This window comes from Sceloporus occidentalis, unplaced genomic scaffold (assembly GCF_023333645.1).
Source record: "Sceloporus occidentalis isolate IW3139 unplaced genomic scaffold, rSceOcc1.0.p SCAF_1, whole genome shotgun sequence".
In the NCBI taxonomy this organism is placed as follows: domain Eukaryota; kingdom Metazoa; phylum Chordata; class Lepidosauria; order Squamata; family Phrynosomatidae; genus Sceloporus; species Sceloporus occidentalis.
The window spans coordinates 115286490-115305500 of record NW_028316981.1 but is presented as its reverse complement, the minus strand read 5'-3'; the positions used below and the strand labels follow the sequence as shown (position 1 = coordinate 115305500).

General features: G+C 39.0%; 1 protein-coding gene across 1 annotated transcript; it reads left to right on the top strand.

Moving 5' to 3' along the window:
* Positions 1–16469: 16469 nt before the first annotated feature.
* Positions 16470–17315, top strand: LOC149321968 (protein CFDP2-like). Its single transcript, XM_089521264.1, is given in 3 exon segments — positions 16470–17028; positions 17031–17223; positions 17225–17315. Coding segments are annotated over 3 exon segments (843 nt in total).
* Positions 17316–19011: the final 1696 nt, after the last annotated feature.

Genomic DNA, 19011 nt, shown 5'->3' with positions numbered 1-19011 from the left:
CTCAAACCACTACACCACGCTGTGTATAGTATGTTCTTTGACATACTATACATTTAACTTTTTCTAAATGTATACTCTCTCTCTCTCTCTTAACTCTAAGTCAACTTGCAATTCATTTTCATGTCCAATATTCTCTCTGTGTGTCTCTCTGTGTATCTCTCTGTCTCTCTCTGTCTCTGTCTCTCTGTGCCAGATGAAAAACAATTGGGGGGGAGCACAACAGTCATATTTTTTTCTCTTTCCCTCTCATGTGTTATAGGGAAAAATTAGTCTTTCCCTAAAAGTTTTTCTAAATATTTTTGAGAGAGTCCTTTAGGCTTCAAAAGAGCCTTGGAGCCTGCAGGCCAGCTGCACCTTCCGTACCCCAGTTTTAGCCTTTCTTCATTTTTTATTATTCATCCTATAAATCTCTGGCAAAAGAGAAGACTACGGGACACTAGCTAATGATGTCTCCTTATACTCATACTCCAGATCATACTGACCCCTAGGGGAATAAAACCTCTCAGTGCTGCTCATTGGTCCCTCACTTGTCCCAGCAGCTAGCAAGCCTGTTCCTCCAGTCCACAGTCCACTTTGCTGTATATTATATTTGTGGATTTGGTTTCCCCATAGCTTTCAGTCTTCTGCCCCAAGGCTGCACAAACTCATGTGTACACTGATAAAATGTCATGAACAGGCAGTCAATGTTGTCTGACTGTGTGACTCCTAAAGCCTGCATTGCTGTATGGTATTGGATGTGTTTTGATTTTTTAAAATGACTCTTCTAGTCTAAGGCCAGGAAAAGGTAATAATTTTATAAATCCACCTTTCATATTAGAAGGGATGTCCCAATGGCCTCATCAGTGAGAGCAGGACGAGAAAAATAAATAGCATTTCAGTAAATTTAAACAGACTAAAATGGCTTAAATTCAAATATTTGGATCAGACTTTTTATGGCCATGAAACTGTTTCTTAACAATTGTCTACTTTTAAAACAAGTTTTCAATTACTTTTCTTAAATTGTAAAACCAATGAAGGGATATTTTGGACAGAAAATGCTCTTTGAATGCTAGTTCTGGTATCACTTAATTTTGTAATACTTAGGTCAGCCATTCAGACTGCAGGGGGAAGTAGTGGAGGGGAAGAGAGAGACATATTTATAAAGAATTTGTATGAGAACAGATTGACCCAAATGTAAGTTACTAAAATAGACTATATTAGCTGGAATGAAGCACATTGCATGCATGCAATCAGTGTGAGCTTTGTGAAGATGTCAGATCCTGTATATATATTCTGGAACATATGCCTAGGTTAATTCAAGGTAAAGCTTTTCCTCAAGGAAATAAATGAAGATCATTTACAAATATTGTGGTTTTCTTAAACAATGTTTAATAAAATCACTATGAAGTCTGTGATTACTGGCAATCATCCCCCCTCTTTAATTTCTACCCTACATAGATCAGGCAAAAGAAAACTTCCTGTTATTTTATAGAAGGATAACAAGCATCCAGGTCTTTGCTTTAGGCCTGTAGGTCTCAGCATATTGTTATAGCTGGAGGATTCTTAACATAGACACAAAAGACCTTATTTCCTAGGAGGTGAGATAACTCGGGAGCTAAGTGTCAGCAAGAGTACAGGTTCTTCTTGTCCTTTTAGATATTACAATAAGCAATAGCAAAGGAAATGCAAGTGACTCAGGTTTCTTGGGCAATGTGTAGCGCATGAAATTGCACATCCCCTCTGTGGATAGTGGCAATGGCAGTGTATGGATGAGGTTGGGGATGTGGGGACACACAAGGAAGGAAGTGTTCCCCTGCTCATTCTACATGCTGTTCATGGAGAGAGCCATGAGCCCCACATGACTCTAGAACACACGTATATCATTGTATAACAGAGCCCACACTTCATTCACATAACAACCTATCTGATGCACTCTCTGCAAGGTTTTTCTTTCATTTCTTGTAGTCTGGAGTAAATAGTTTGCTCAATATTCCATAGAGTAGAGCTGTAGTTGGCACACTTGGCCTGTTTCAATTATTTGTCCATTTACCCATGTAGAGAATATGCCCAACTCTCTTTGAAGCACTAGGCTTTCTAACAATTATCTTGAAAACTCACACTTTAAGAATCTGTTTCCTTCTCGCATGACTGGGGAAATACAGCTAGAGTCTAAACTATAAGAAAACTTAGAGTATTAGCACAAGTAAATTTGAAGGCGTCCAGAAGAAGAAGATTCTCAGCTCATAATACATCCCACCATTTCGAGTAGGCAAAATTTGTGCCATTTTAGATGGAGGATAGAGCTCAAATTATTCAACATTCTTCCTTTTTTAAAAAAGAGTTCAGAATAATCAGATACAGTGTGGTCCAAACGGAACTTTGACGAGATTTCAGAGCCAGAAACAAAGATCTGAAGAGGGAGGGCTACTGTAACTCTAATGCTTCAGATCTTGAAGCAGGACCAGGTACTGTAAAACAAGTAGGAAGAGGGTGCCTATTCTCCCTCATCTTCCACATCCAAACTTTATACTGTATCTTTTCCCTCCCAACATGGCTCTTGTTTTGCCGACAGAGCACAGGTAGAGGTGGCACAGAGGCACCAGGGACAAGAACAGAGCTGGGTGCTCCTCCTTGTCCTTTCCCCCTATTGTCCATCAGGGAAGCAAGAGCTATGTTGGGAGTGGACAGCTGTGACTGAAACTTGGACATTTGAAGGCAAGGGATGACAGGTACTTTGTCCTGCTCTATAATCTGTTAAGAAGTGAAGTTACAGTAGCCCTGGCCTGGATCTAATCTGGCAACCACAACTGTGATGTGAACAGCTCAAGTGAAATGTAGGAATACAAAAGGGTGGTTTATTTCAATGTTATGTCTGTGCATACTGGAAAGAGGGAAGAATTTGGATTTAAAGCATTAGGTGCTGGCCTTGACTTTTGGAACATTATTGCAAATTTGATGCACTCTTTCCGATATTGGGTGGCCTGGCTTCCATCACAGCTTGGAAACATTTTTGAACCACATTTTCTAGATTGCTCCAAGCAACATGATCACTGGCTGTGCTGGTTGTCAGATTCAGGAAATTTAGCTAAAAAATTCTAATTTATCCAAGTTTTGCTCTATTGATACAACATCCATGACAAGATAAAGTGGTTTGTATTATAACTCTGTAATAGGAAAGCCCAGAGAGCCTGGATACTGGCAGGCCTTGTGGAATGAATTATGAGAACACTTCTAATGTGCAAAAGAAGATAATCGTGGGCTTATTCCATTGTTATATGTTTCTTTAGAGACAGATGCTATCTGTGTTCTAGTAGGTTCTTCATAAATGATGCTTAGTGAAGAATAGTGTTCTGTTTCAGTGCTATTTTTCATACTGAGTACCCAAAATCTTAGAACCAGTGAATCAATGGAATTTACCTATGTGTTTACTTGCCATTCAATAATTGATTCAATGGGCCTGTTCTAGTTGGGATCAACCTATAGGATTTAGGCCAGTAATTTTATTGACAAGTGTGATTTATCTGCTGGGCTGGTTCTGTTTATTCTATAGAACTGGTGTCGTATAGCTTACTATTGTAATTTTAATTGTTGTCAGTCACCTTCTAATAATATGTATTAGAACTATGGGATATAAATAAGCACCCTCCTCCTCCTTTCCCTCCTTGTGGTAAGCTCAGTTCTCATATTCAGTACCTTTACAGCTCTCTGTATGGCCACTATATTGTCATTTAGAACTTACTGCTCATCTTTTCCTTCAGACCTATGGAACTCATCTCTGAAATAGGGGTGTATCTAGGGGGAGAAAGCATAATGAAGTAATCCACCTCATAAAGTAAAAAAATTGTGCTCCCTCAAATAATTTTTCCTTTAGTCACCATATTTCTAGCATTGCAGAGAGTGAGACACTGAAAATCATGCACACTTAAAACTTTTATGTCCATTGCGTTTACACTCCCTTGGTCACATTCCATGCCCACCCCCCTTTCCCATATGGTTAAACTGTTTTTCTAAATGCTCAAACCAAGTTTTACATTGCTGCAGTGCTAGAGGTCTGGGGACTGAAGGAAAATTTCATGACTGGACCAGAATCCTTAGTTGGTGGAGTAATGCCCTCAGTTTGTCCCTCTTGCAGCTATACTCCAGCTCTGAAATTATCAACATAACTTTATATATTTGATATCTTAGTAGCATTAGAAAACTGAGTAGAAAGAGATATCAAAGAGAACTCAGTAGCCCTCCCTTGCTTCATTATAAGTCAATGTCTCCTTTCTGAGTCAGGTTTCACCCCACACACCATTTTCTATACCTTACAGGCTTAAGTATTAACCCAAGTCTAGACATGAGTTCCTTGTTTCATTAATTAAAGCTCCTTCTCCCTTTGAAAGACCATTACAGATGCTAGTTGGGATTTAATCTCTTGCATGGCTTTGATTTTGTTTTGTTTTTTAAAATAGGTATATCAATGTGGTCCTTCTACTTCCACATAGTTCCCAATGATTCTGTTCAGGATCTGACAGTTTTCCATTCAACTTTCCCTACGGGTCAGAAATCAATCATGATTCAGGCAAAGAGAGAAGGGGGCATTTGGTATTCAGACACAATGAGTGATTTGCCCTTGTTTTGGAACCAGTACTGTCCTTTCATTTAAAATTACACATTTATACACAGATAATTTGAAATAACCATGTGTCTTGAGGGTAAGATACTTGGGCAAGTGATTTCACAGCTGGCATTTAGAGTGCTTAATACTTATATTCATTTATGAATGCCACAGCATTGCTTATGCCAACATATTAGCGAATGTTTGCAGCACACAATCACCCTTGCTGATCTTGTCTATATGTCTAGGCAGGCACTGAGGTAGCTGGTCAAGCTGGAGGATAAGAGTGGGAATATGTCAAGAATTTTGTTTTTGACCTTGCTAGTAAAGACTGCAAGATTATACCAGGTTAAGCATGTATTCACTAGACAGTACAATGCCATGGATGCAACAAGCAATGGTATAGGCAAGGGTCCCACTCCAGCACTGTTTTCTGTATGTGCTGAATCTTAGAAATCTGATTGCTTGTACAAGGCTACACAAGTATCTGATCAGCCAGTCATGATGTGGAATGAATGAAAGGCGTGTGTGAAAAATGCCTTTACAACTGCTCAGCCAATCAATTGAAGATGCACTATTAGTGCAATAGAGCATAGATTTTAAGGAAAGCACATTTGAAAAGAGTGGGTCTCAAAGATGATACAAGAGAAAGGCACGAGAAAACATAACAAAAGTCACTGGGCTGATCCATTAAAAGGCTTTGCAGATGTGGTTTTTCAGGCAGAATTACAAAAGAGTACCTGGAGTAGCATTGACAGATTAAAAAATGGGGAACAGTTATAGGAAGCAGAATAAGGAAAAGTATGATTCATGAAGACAAATTCAAAATTTCCCATTCTCTGCTTTGCCAAGTAGATTCTATTGTGGCTTTTGGAGGAGAAGCTTAAGGTGTTTTGTTCAGTGACATTTGCATACCAATTGTAAAACAACCATACTAGCTGAGTAGGTGGTGAACAGGCACAAGGTATTTGCAGTAGCAATAATGTGACACCCCTTAATATCCAAAATTTTGTAATCCAATCAAATTCAAAATTTAGAACTGCTTTATCTTGCTTTGGCCCAATCCAGGCTTCTTCTTTACACTTCCTGCTTTATACATCCTTACTTCCAGATCCAAACCAAAGTTGCCAGCCTCCCCACAAACCAGAAGCTGTAATGTTGCAACCTGTTCCTTAGACACATTTCTCTCATGGCCCATGTGTTCCCAACAGGACACTTAGGAAGGGAACACTTTGCATGATAAGCCTGCAGCAATGCCATATAACCTGTCTATTTTTATCTTGCTCTTCTTTGTAAATCGCATACATTTTGTCCTGTTACACTTAATAAACAGTAGCTGCTTCATTTTTATTATTGTCTCAGTGCAGACACAGCAAAAATGCAGTGATCTTGCATTAGAGTGATGAAAAGTTGCTGGAGCTTTTAAATGTCATTTTAAAAATGACAAACACATCAAAAGTCCTGGAAGGCAGAGTTATTTCCTTCTCTTGAAACCTTTATGTACACTGACAGCCAGGAAGACAATATCCTTCTATACATGTTTACCCCAAAGCAAGTTCCACTGTGTTCCCTTTCCCTAGGTGAATATGCTTTACTTCTTCTGGAACTTATATACTGTGTGTTGTGTCTGCATGTCTGCTCTCCCCCCGTCTTCCTCCTTTTCTCTCTTTGTGCCTCCAGAGGTGGGGGAAGTCTCTCAAAGTATTGAAAGTTTCCATTTTTTTTTTTGTTTTGTTTTGGTTGTACTTGCTTATTTACAAGTTCCATATATTCCCTTTGTTGAAATATACCAGGTTTCCCTCTTTCCATCCCTCCCTCTGTTTTGTCCTTTCCCTTCTCTGTCCTACTCATCATGTGTCCTGTCCCATCCAATCTCATGCAACCTGTATTATTTCCCATTCAGCCTGTATTATTATTATTATTATTATTATTATTTTATTAATAATAATTATTCAGGAGTTATAGTCAAAGTGCATTACACTAGTTAAGCATCAGGATCACTTTATTTTAGTGCTAACATTCCTTGCACCCTTGCTTGATCTTCCTGTGTCCTGGAAACAATAGCTGTGTCTACTAGTGGTAGCCATCTTTACTGCTTCCAGGGCCATGTAGAAACACAGCCAAGCACAGATATATTTTATTTCAGTGAACACTGAGTTAATTTACACAGACCTCAGGAGTGGGGATGAAAATGGGTAATGGTAATGAATAGAAGATCAGTAGAGTGGTCAAAGTGCAACACTGGGATTTGAGAGGTCTGGGTTCTAGTTCTGCATAAGCTGTGAAACTCACTGGATGCCCTTGGGACTCACCTACCTGCACAGGTGAGAACAAATTGGGAAGCTATAATAATAATAATAATAATAATAATAATAATTCTTACCTGCCTCTTCTCATGGATCAAGCCAAGGAACAATAACAATTAACAGACAACATCAGTTGAAAGACATCAGTCAAAACACACATCAGTTTAAAAGGACAAATGAGATGTAGACATATTAAAAACAATCCACATTTAAAATTCATCATTTAAAATTCACAATTTAAAAATGATCTGGATAAGCCTCCCAGAAGGGATTGGTCTTTAATGCTCTTTTACATTCAGACAGTGTATTCAGCTGTCAGATCTCTTCCAACAGAATACAGCTCAGGAATTCCCACACCCCTATGAACCTCCATGCCTCTGTAAATCTTAGTTTTCACCCTTTAATGGCTATGCACTGACAAAGCCAACTCTGACTATTCCATGCCTAAGAAAACTGTATGAAATTCATGGGGCTGCTATAAGCAGGCAAGCAACTTGAAGTTACTATAACACACACACACATTAGGAACCGACAGCTTCAGCACCATAGACAGCACTCTGGCTGGTAGATCAGACCCTACCTGACTGCTGATGCAGTAGATCAGGTCTCCCAAAGGAAGGATTTTGAAGAACACTGAAAAGGTGTTTTGGTTCATATTCAAGAGAACTTAAGCATAGCTATGTTAGATGGGGCTTGCCCAAACCTCCATCAAGAGAACAAACCTTGTCCTACTTAGAAAGTAAGTGACTTTCTGGAAAATGCTATGGAGTGAAAATGATTCTCACAGCCCCTGCCCTTTCTTGTTACTGTTTCAGTTTCAGAACAACTTGTTAGTATGTGTTTCCTAATATTTGCAACATTTAGGGACCTGTTGTTGTTGATTGTTAACAAAGATACTTTAAACTGTAGCTCTATAGGGGCTGAAACCATGGGAAAGCTGAAACATACACACATGCTCTTTTCAATTGTCAAATTGCTTCTGAGTGAAATTATAATCAATAAAGGGGTTCCTCTTTACTCTTCAATCATACTTCTTAGATGTGCAATTACTGAGGAGGGATGGAACTTTTTGGCCAGATATTCTTATCCTATCCCACTGTTTCAGGACCCACCTGCATCCATGTGGAAATTAGGATTCTGTGTGGGGTGTCAGTATTTTAATACCTATGTACCCCAACAAGGCCAGGTAGAAATGTAACTCGTGAACACTAATTCTATTTTTTTCAAAAGCCATTCTATCATTTTATTATAACTTTCCCCAAATCCAGGAGCCAAGGCAGCTTGACAAATAAAAGCACATGTAGCTGAAAACATATTTAAAAGGTATGATTACAGTAGTGTTTAACTCTCTTTAGAACAATTCAAAACCTTGGCTTGCAAAGAAAAGAATAGCAAGGAGAGAGGCAGCTTGGGCTTTCTAAAGTCTCTGAAGAGCCATGAAGGCTCACTTTGTCATTTCCACTGAGCCTGTCTGTGAGAATGAAGGCAGTGCCTCCCCTGAAGATCTAAATAATGGATAATAACATCTTAATAAATTCACTGTTTAACTCAGACTGGGGCTTGCAACTCTCCTAACAAATAGAAAGTAGGCCTCAGGAACTGGTTCTACCAACAGAGTCTCATTTCTTCCCTAAAGTAATAATCAGAAAACAAGATAAACTATGCTATTCCATGGATTTTAATACATTCCTAATTGAATCTCTATCATGTCACTTGAGATAACAAGTATTTATGCTGATGTATCTGCCTACTATGAGAGTGCAGCAGCCCTGCAATATGGATTTAGCACATCGATGCAGCAGATGTTTGAGAAATATGCTGTTGTTATGTAGGCAATAGCATGTTACGTCAGAGTGTTTTGTTTCTGTTAGTAACCAATGTAAATCCCTCCATTCTTTCACATAAGCATTTCTCCCACATTATACTCCTACATACATCTGCATCAGGAGCAGGTTGCCTAGCATGCATTAGAATATGAGAGGCCTGTTTCTCTTTGTCTATATGTTTCATATTGTAGAGTGAATGCTCCTTACCTATAATAATAATCTTGTCAAAAGTTTTTAATTTTATAGAGGAAAGTATTCACAGGATTGATAGCTCAGTGTATAGCCATTTGTATTAGAAAAGAAAAAAACAATTATTAATTTTAGGTACAGGTTGAGTATCCCTTACCCAGAATTCCAAAATCCAAAATACTCTGAAATCCGAATTGTTCTCATGGGTGGCTGAGATAGTGACACCTTTGCTTTCTGATGGTTCAATGTACACAAACTTTGCTTCATGCACAAAATTATTGAAAATATTATGTTATAGTATTATAACATACAATAAAATATCATAAAAGTTACATACAGGCTATGTATATAAGATGTATAGAAAACAAACAAATTTCATGTTTGGACTTGGGTCCCATGCCCAAAATTTCTCATTATGTATATGCAAATATTCCAAATACAAGAATCCATATTCATGTTTTGTTTTGTTTTTGACTGGGACCTGTAAGAGGTTGGGATTTTAAGTAAGAGGTTGGGATTTTAAGTAAGAGGTTGGGATTTTCAGTGTTCATATTTCCTCCATATAAAATGTCCAACACACAAAGATTTATAGGCACATTAAGTAGAAAGATGCTGTCCCAGACTTTTGTTAGCTCTTCAGGTATTTTAGTTGCAGGGAGTTTTTAGTTTTAAACTTACATACCTCATATTTTATTTCATTTATTTAATATCTTGCCTTTCTCCCACTACGGGACCCAAGGTGGCACTAAAAATGGCATAACTTAAAATTAGTGGTGTGAATATCACTGAAGTTCTGCTAGGTTCGTCAAAATCCTACTTACATCCTTGTACCATCCTTAGTTCATATCAAAGATTGTGAGACTTTTTGATTGCAAAGAAAGCAGTGGGGGTTTTTTTTTGGTATTTTTAAAAAAGGTGCACATTTTGATACACATTTTGAAGTATGCATTTTCCTCCATTGTAGGTGTGTGTTTTCAATTACACATATTTTGACCATTCACATTTTGAAACATGTACATGATTGTCCCCATATTTTATGATATCCAAATACACCATGGATTTAGGACAGGGAGATGACAAAAATATGGTCTGTGGGGCACATGCAGCCACTAGGCCTGTTTTTGTGGCTCCTTAGGGGTCATGGAAAAATTGGAAAAAGTTGTTTCCTTAAAAATGCCTTCTAGATAAGCACCTATAAGGCCCAGGGGAGCCTTAAAACAGGGTGAAATTGCCCACCATGGCCTCTAGAGGTTGCCTTGGAAAAAAACATTTTTAATTTTTTTTTCAGGGGGCATATAGTTAGGGAGAGGAACATTCCAATGTCTCTGAGATGTCTGACATGGCCCTCTATCCTCCAACAGTTGCCAAACCCTAATGTAGAAGGAAAAATTCCAACCCAATAAAATTCTCTGGTATTGTATCCAGAAATAAGTACCTTTTCAAGCAATGGGACTTCCCCCCACTTGTCTGTCCCGCAGGCAAGGCAGAGGAACCCCATGGTAAGAGAACTGTCTTATGGCACAAAAACACATGGTGTTTTTGTTCTGAACAGCATACTTTCAGCAACTGTGGTTAATTTATTTATCATGCTTAATTACAGCACCAGATACCACTCCTTGACCAGAATTCTCTTGGAGACATACACACATGTAGATGTCTCTCATATATGTGGATGTCCTTTTTCAGGTGCTGCAGGGGGTAGTATTCCCTTCCTTTCTCTGCAGAATCCAAGGGCTGATCTACTGTAAAGCCCTTGAAGCTACACTCTAAATCCATTCTGTGCTTCACAGGCAGAGGGCAGGATTGGAGAACCATCTGGTGATGTCCCCGTAGCCAAATGCACAATAATGACATCATTGCTGAAATGCCATAGAGCTCCCCTGGGGCCTCAGTGCTTTTGTAATCATAGTCCATCTGGCTATGATGTAGCCAGACATGGGTTAAAGGTATTTACAGTGTGTTGGAGGAAGTGTTTATGGCTCAGTGTAGCATAAGTTTGTATGAAAATATTTACAATATGTTGAGGAAATGTTGGATTGAAGCCCTTGTAATATCACCCTTGCGTCATCACCAGTGGTTGCCCTGTAACATCACAAGTTCCTTAATCTCATGTTTTGGCCTTAAAAGTTCAGGGCCCAAAATAGATCTGACCTGGCAACCTATTGTGTTTGTATATATATATAAGACTGCACCACTGGTTGACACATTTTGATCACAGCTTTGCTACAGTGGTACAGCCCATTTTTCCAGCTGTACAAGATTAGGTAAATAACTGAAGCCCACTGTTATGTTGACACAAAGCCCTTGCAGCAGAATGTCAGAAAACATGATGGTGTCATAGAATTGCAGGACTTCCTGCAGTCATGGTGGTTAATACTATTTTAGCAGCAGTGAATTGCTATTGTGTTTGAAGTAGGGACTGGAGAATTTATTTAAAAATAGTGCTGAGATGCTCTATCATTTTGTAGAGTTGCCACTGTTTTAGTAACTGCTCTAACTAAATGTATTGTGTCAGCAGACTGTAATACACACAGACACTTGTAACAGGTCACCAACTGACTAAATGTCACAGTTAATATCTACATTTCCTCTGAGTCCCATTCCTGAAAGGTGAAGCTCTCATTCATTTGAATCCATGCTCTGAAATGTGGCATTTCTTTTGTAGGACAACAAAAGACCAGCAGTTGTTTTTCATCTGGATTATTAATTATCCATTGTTATTAAAATGGAAAAGACCATCCTCCCTCTCAAACTGTATTATATTCAGGCAAAATAAATTTATTTAGTCATCTCCTGTTAAGTATATTTCAGATTCTCTTTGTCTTCTTTTCTCTTGGATTAAAGAAATCGTTGCAGCAAGTTTGCATTAGGAGCTTCAGAAAGCACAGAAGAAGAAAAAAAGACATAAGTAAACCTCTCAGGGAAGGATAGGTGTCATCCTTAAAAATGCTGTTTCCTTAGTATCCACCAACCTCTTCTTATTTGCAGGGGCTGTCCAGAGGAGGGTGTCTGAAGTTTATCTTAGGTTCTAGGCAGATATGTAAGGAAAAAGACAATCCTCGAGCAATGGCTTCACTAGGGGTGTGTGGGGTGTGTGTGCACCACACCAGGTGACACCCTAATAAGGGGTGAAACCACTGCTCCTCAAACATCTGCATTTTGGCAAAAATGGGTTGTAGCATTTGCTGTATCCCTTTAAATAGAGTGAATTGAGGCTCAGCAGAAAGAGGCTCAGTGGGAAGTGAAAGGAGAGGCCACAGATTATTTTTTTTTTAAATACAATTTCAAATTTTAATTTTTAAAAAATTTAAAAATTTTCTTTAAAAACATCACATTTTACCAAATGTTCACTTTAACCACATGAAACTATGCATAAGAAAACACATTTATTCTGGGTGTATGATATTGTAATTTAAAGGCTTAATTTTAATTTGCTAGATGTTTATGTCACAACTATTACCATAACATTCAGTGATATATGGGAATTATGATTTATGAATAAATTAGTACAAAAACATTACTAAGGATTCTGTATGAGTATGGTATGGGAGTTACTGCACTGGGTGATGCCAACTCTAGTGATACCACTGTTCTTGAGGTTGTTGTTGTTGTGAACATTGCTCCTTTAAGATTGCTTCAGGGCTACCAGTTTAGATTGTGGGAGAAGAATAGTGGGAAGACTTTTGTCTTTTCCTATTATAACCCCAATCCAAACTGAGTTCCCTGCAGTTGTCTTTGGAGAACAAAACCTTTCAGTAATGGTACTCCACAGATCTCTCACATCGTGTCTAGTGTGGCCCTCAGAATGAGTGTGCATGTGCCAGAGTTTAACTGAAAGAGAAAAGAATCATGTCTTTCTTTACATCAGTCTTCCTCAATTTGGTGTCTTCCAGATGTTTTCTACTTAAACTCCCCCTCAGCCCCAGGACAGGGGCCAGGAATGCCAAAAACATCTGGTGGACACTAAATTGGAAAGCTGCCTCAGAGGTTTGGCTGAGCTTCCCCAATCTGTACAGTTTAAAGACAGACAAGGCTAAATCCATGTAGCAACTTTCCTTAGCAAGTGTATAGTATAAAAAAGAAGTGGGCAAAGGAGGTACCATATAGCATGGGTATTTACTTACCTCTTCAGTCACTGGTTTGATTGCAAATCCATGTGGAGCAACAGGTGCACTGATTGAACATGTCTACCATTTGCAAAACCTATAATATGGAAACATCCTGAAGGCTTTCAGTAGTATATTTCCCAGAACCCTGAGATAGTATGACCAAAGGTAAGGGATACTCAGAGTTGAAATGTGAAACATCTAAAGGAGCAAGGTTTGAGAACCACTGTTGCAAACGCTACAAAGTGTGTAAACAGACTGCATTTAATATAGTGCATTTCAAGTTTCATGTTTTCAGAATCTGCCAGTATTTAGGATGTTCTCCAGTAATCTTAAATATTAGCAGTTATTAGGGGATATCACTGCATTTAATGCTGGCAGGCTATTTGAGTGGATGGATCTTTTGTATATTGCTTGCTGCTTTGGAATGTTTAGCTTTGTTCCTCTAGTTTCATTTGAGAAAAATAAATCAAGACAACACAATAGCAGAAAACACCTGGATGCTCCTCTTTTCAGCTGCTTTTGGAAACTCTACCAAAGTCTTTTTTAATGCTTGTTCAGCAACTAATGTTTAATCAGGCCAGATTTTGAAATGAACAAAAAGCTCAGCCAATCCTGAGTGGATTGTAAAGACAGGCGGAGTACATTTTAACTTCATGAATGATGAGGATAAGAAAGCTGTGCTGCCCCGCCTAACTTCTCTTCACTCTAACCATCACAGCCAAGGTGGGGAGATGATGGGATTTGGAGTTCAACACTACATGGAAGGCCAGATCTTTCCTGTATCTGTGTCTCCTTCCTTGGAGGTCTTTAAGCAGAGGCTGGATGGCCATCTGTTGGGGATGCTTTGATTTGGATTTCCTGCATGGCAGGGGGTTGGACTGGATGGCCCGTGCGGTCTCTCCCAACTCTATGATTCTATGATTCTATGAAATGAATCCTTTGGCAGCTTTCCTTGCCATACTCAGTACTCAGAAGGAAATTATGCCCTACTATAGCTGAGGAACAAAGCTGGGTGTAACGACTGGTGAAGACTGTTTGAGAGTAGCTGTAACTACTCTGCCTCCCACTTTTTAGACACACTAAAAGGTACCTCGAGAGATTAGGTTTTCCACCTCCTTGCTATCTTTTCCTAGGCAGGTGAAGACCTTTTTGTTCCAGCAGGCCTTCGAGGGCTGGCTGCTCAGGAAGTAAGACCTTTTCATGTAGTGTGTTATTTCTATATGTTCTTCTTTCTAATAGTTATGCTTTTAATTGCTTTAATTATTTTATTCATAATTTAATTATATTTTAAACTTGCAAAACATGCAATTCTTTTAGCTTTATCTATTTTAATTTTTGTAAGCTGCCTTCCCTGGGGAAAGGTGAGAAAAAAAAATTATAGTAATAATCATAATAATGCTTTCCAGTTTGCAGCCTGAAAAGACAATAAAAAGTAAAAAAAAAAAAATAGTCACGGCATAAAACCTGATGTAGGATATCCATGGGTTTAAAGAGAAGATCTTATAAGATCTCCCTCCCCAACCCTTAAAAGGAGGAGTCAGAGTATTTGAGTCTGGCTGCAAGGCTTAACAATGTGCCCAGTGACATTTGTGTGTACAGTATCTGTTTTCAAGTTGCCTGTCGACTTATGGTGATCCCAGAAATTTCATAGGAATACTCAAAGGTGATTTGCCATTACCTTCCTACTAGCCTACAGCACCAAGCACTTCAGGGTTATATTCCAAGATGAGATGGGATCTGGTGCTTTCAGGGTATTTAGGCCTCCAATGTCATTTCCACACAGTTTAAACTATGCCATTTCCCAGGCTGTTATTAGCTGTGGAGGTGAAAATGACAGTTCTCTTTACTTTCACAGCTTCTTCTTCTTCTTCTTCTTCTTCTTCTTCTTCTTCTTCATCATCATCATCATCATCATAACAATATTTATTTATATTCCGCTTATTAATACAAGCAGATTACAACAATAAAACAAGATACATCAAAAGCTGCTATTAGCCACATGGTAAAAAAGAGGTAGGTAGAATGAGTGAACCAGAGGGTTGAAACACTGTAGCTCATGCCATGGCCAATAAGAACAAATTAAGCCAAAGAAGTTTCAGTCTGATCCAACACCATAACCCACCCATAGTTGCTTTTAACCTAAATAAATAAATAAATAAAATGTCCAAGTCTTTCTCATTTTGAGTGCTTTCATGTGAGGTTTTTTTTTAAAGTATGCCATCTATTGAATTTTACAGGAGCATCAAACAACATCATCCTTGCAACTTTCCCTTGTTTTTTCCACCACTTCTGTCTATTTTTTATGACCTGGAAAAATCTGCAATGGAGTAAAAGAATATTTGCATAGAGCCTTTTACGGTGGACCCTTGGTATATGATGGGGTTTGGTTTCAGGAGATTATTATTATTTATTATTATTATTTATATTTCCTGCCTCTTCCTGCATATCGATCCTGTGAATACCAAAATCCATGAAAGTTCAAGTCCCATTAAATACAATGGAATAGTGAAATCTGTCCCTAATATTGCTGTTGTTGCTGCTGCTGTTGCTGTGTGCCTTCAAGTAATTTATTACGTAGACAACCCTAAGGAAAATCTGAGTTTTCTTGACAAGTTTCTTCAGAGGGGTTTTGCCATTGCCATTCTCTGAAGCTGAGAAAGTGTGCACAGTCAGTTTTTATGCTTGAGCATAAACCCTGGTCTCTAGAGTTGTTGTCCAATGCTCAAACCCTTACATCATGCCAGTCTTTCAAATAATCTCTCTAATATAAAATAGTAAAATCGAGGTTTTCTTTTTTCTTTTTTTTCTTTTTAAAAAACTATTTTTAAGCCATGGATGTTTGAATCTATGGAGAAAGAATCTAAGGATACTGATGGCCAACTGTAATACCTAACAAGGGCGTGGTACATACCATCAACAAGCAGCTTACCTGCGCTGATTTTAGGGTTTGGGACCGCGCAGCAACTACACAGTCCCTAAGCCTAATATGTGCCGGAAGTGTTATGCCACCATTGTGACATAAGCGACGTGTGGCACCTGCATGTCGCTGTACGTTGCTTACGTAATAAATGTGCCATTGTCGTACTCATTACGTCCGCCCAGCAGTGGAAAAAGAACCCTCTTTTCTCGGGTTCTTTTATCTCTGGAGGGAAGCCACGCGTGGTTGCAGCTTCCCTCCAGAAGAAAAAAGGTCACCAGCAGGCCACCCTTTTGGGCTGGTCTGTCCCAGGCCAAGAAGAGTTTCTCTAGCTAGAAATATACCTGTCTCTTTTGGCCTTAAAGGGACATTCCTGGCAGAATGAATGTTCTTAGTCACCCTTGGAAAGAAGAGCTTATGGGTCCTTTCAAACTAATGGCCCTCGTTGTGTAACTCCCTCATCTAGTAAACCTTATGATGAGACATTCCAAGTGAGACACAGGCAGGATCAGAGCACCAACAGAGAATTAAGAAAAAATAAAGATGGTGAGACAAGTAGTAGACATACTCCGAAAGACAAATGCAATCAAAAACAACACTACACATAAAATTGGGACTTGGAATGTGAGAAGCATAAGCCAAGGGAAGCTAGACATAATCAAAATGGAAATAGACTGCATGAACATAGCAGTACTGGGGGTGAGTGAATTAAAATGGACACGAATGGGCCACTTTGAATCGGACAACCACACAGTGTTCTACTCAGGAAATGAAGACATGAAGAAGCGGGGTGTCTTTCATATTAAGAAAAGATTGGTGAAAGCAGTCATAGGATACAATGCAAAATCAGACCAAATCATTTCAGTAAGGCTACATGGGAAACCAATGAATATCACCATAATTCAAGTATATGCACCAACCACTGAAGCAGAACAAGAAGAAATTAATAGATTCTACGAAGGAGTACAGGAAGAAATTGACAACACACCAGTACAAGACATCAAGCTGGTTGTTGGAGATTTGAATGCCAAACTCGGAAGCAAAAAGGATTTGAAAACAGTAGGCAGATTCAGATTAGGCATAAGAAATGAAGCAAGTGAGAGTCAGATTTATGTGAAGTCAACAACCTATTAATTGCTAACACACTTTTTATCCAACCAGAAAGAAGGTTATACACATGGCCATCACCAGATGGCCAACATAAATATTAAATAGATTATATAATTGGAAATAAAAGACGGCAAAACTCCATACTGGTGGCCAAGACAAGACCAGGTGCTGATTGTGGTACAGATTATGATTACTAATATAAAAATAAGAGTAAAATTGAAGAAGAAAACAAAACCAGTCATCATTCCAAAATATGATCTAAACAATATCACCATTTAATTCATCGACAGTGTAAGGGACAGATTTGCATTACTAAGCATAATTGACTGAGAACTGGAAGAGCTTTGGTCTGAAGCCAAGGACGTGATAAAAGAAGAATGCAGACAGACACTTTCAATGGGCAAAAATAAGGAGAAAAAAACACAGATGACAGATAAAACATTTCAAGCAATAAAAAAAAGCAGAGAAGCAAAACAAAAAGGAGATAGGAACAAGCTAAGAACCATGAATGCAACAATACAACGGCTAGTGCATAAAGATAAAGAAAACTACTACAATGAGCAGTGCAGAGAAATAGAAGACAATAAAAAGGGGAGAATGAGAGACCTATTCCACAAGATCAGGGAACTCAAAGGAAAGTTCAAACCAAGGGCTGGGACACTCTATGACAATAAAAATAACACAATTCAAGACCAGGAAGGAATAAAAAGATGATGGATGCAATACAAAGAAGAACTATATAAAAGAAATGACAGAATTAAGGATGAAATGAAGAGCCATATGAAGATGAATTCCAAATTCTAAAAATTGAGGTGGAAGCTGCAATAAGAGAAATAGTTAAAAACAGGTCACCAGGAACAGATGATATTCCAGCTGAGCTGCTGCAATCCACATTGACAGTCAACTATGGTGCTAACATATGTCAACAGATATGGAAAACAAAACTATGGCCGACAGACTGGAAACAATCAATATACGAGGGTCATTCAACAAGTACTTAGTCTCACCGCCCGATGGCGCTGCTGTTACAAAAGAGTTTTACTATTGTGCAGTACATTCTTTTAGAAGCCTACTGTCAAAGTTTCCATCAATTCCCTTCATTTGTTTTGTTTTTATAGCCTTTGGAAGCGAGCGTGTCGGTCGATTTTACAAAAATGGAAAAAGAGCAGTATCGTTCGGTGATTCGATTCTTGTTTTTGGAAAGGAAAACGCGCAGCGAAATCAAAGAGTGCTTGGATGCTGTGTACAGTGACTCTTCTTCTTCGATGGCGACCATCAAGAATTGGTTCAACGAGTTTGATCATGGCCGCATGTCGGTTTTTGATGAGCCACAGCCAGGTGCCCTGAAAATGGCTACTATGGAGGAAAACGTAAAAAAAATCCATGATCTCATGTTGGCAGACCGCTGATTGAAGGTTCGCAAGATAGCTGAGACTGTAGGCATCACAGAAGGAACGGTGCATCATACTTTACACAAAGAACTGGGCATGAGAAAGCTGTCGGCGCGATGGGTGCCGCGTTTGCTCACACTGGACAACAAGTGCAACCATGAGACCACATCGGCAATGTGTTTGCCGTTGTTTAAGAGCAATTCAGTAGCGTTCTTGTGTCGCTTCGTGACCGTCGACGAAACATGGATCCACTGGTACACACCAGAGACCAAGGAACAGTCGAAACAGTGGACTTTACCCGGCGAACGTGCTCCGAAGAAGGCGAAGACTGTCCTATCGGCCGGAAAGGTGATGGCCACCGTTTTCTGGGATTCACAAGGTGTGATCCTCATCGATTACCTCGAGAAGGGTAAAACAGTCACGGGGCTCTACAATGCCGACTTATTGGGCCGATTCAATGTCGAATTGAAGAAAAAATGGCCCCGTTTGGTGAAGAAAAAAGTGCTGTTCCACCACAACAATGCGCTGGCTCACACCTCCGCAGTCGCCATAGCCAAATTGGTCGAATTGGGTTACGAATTGCT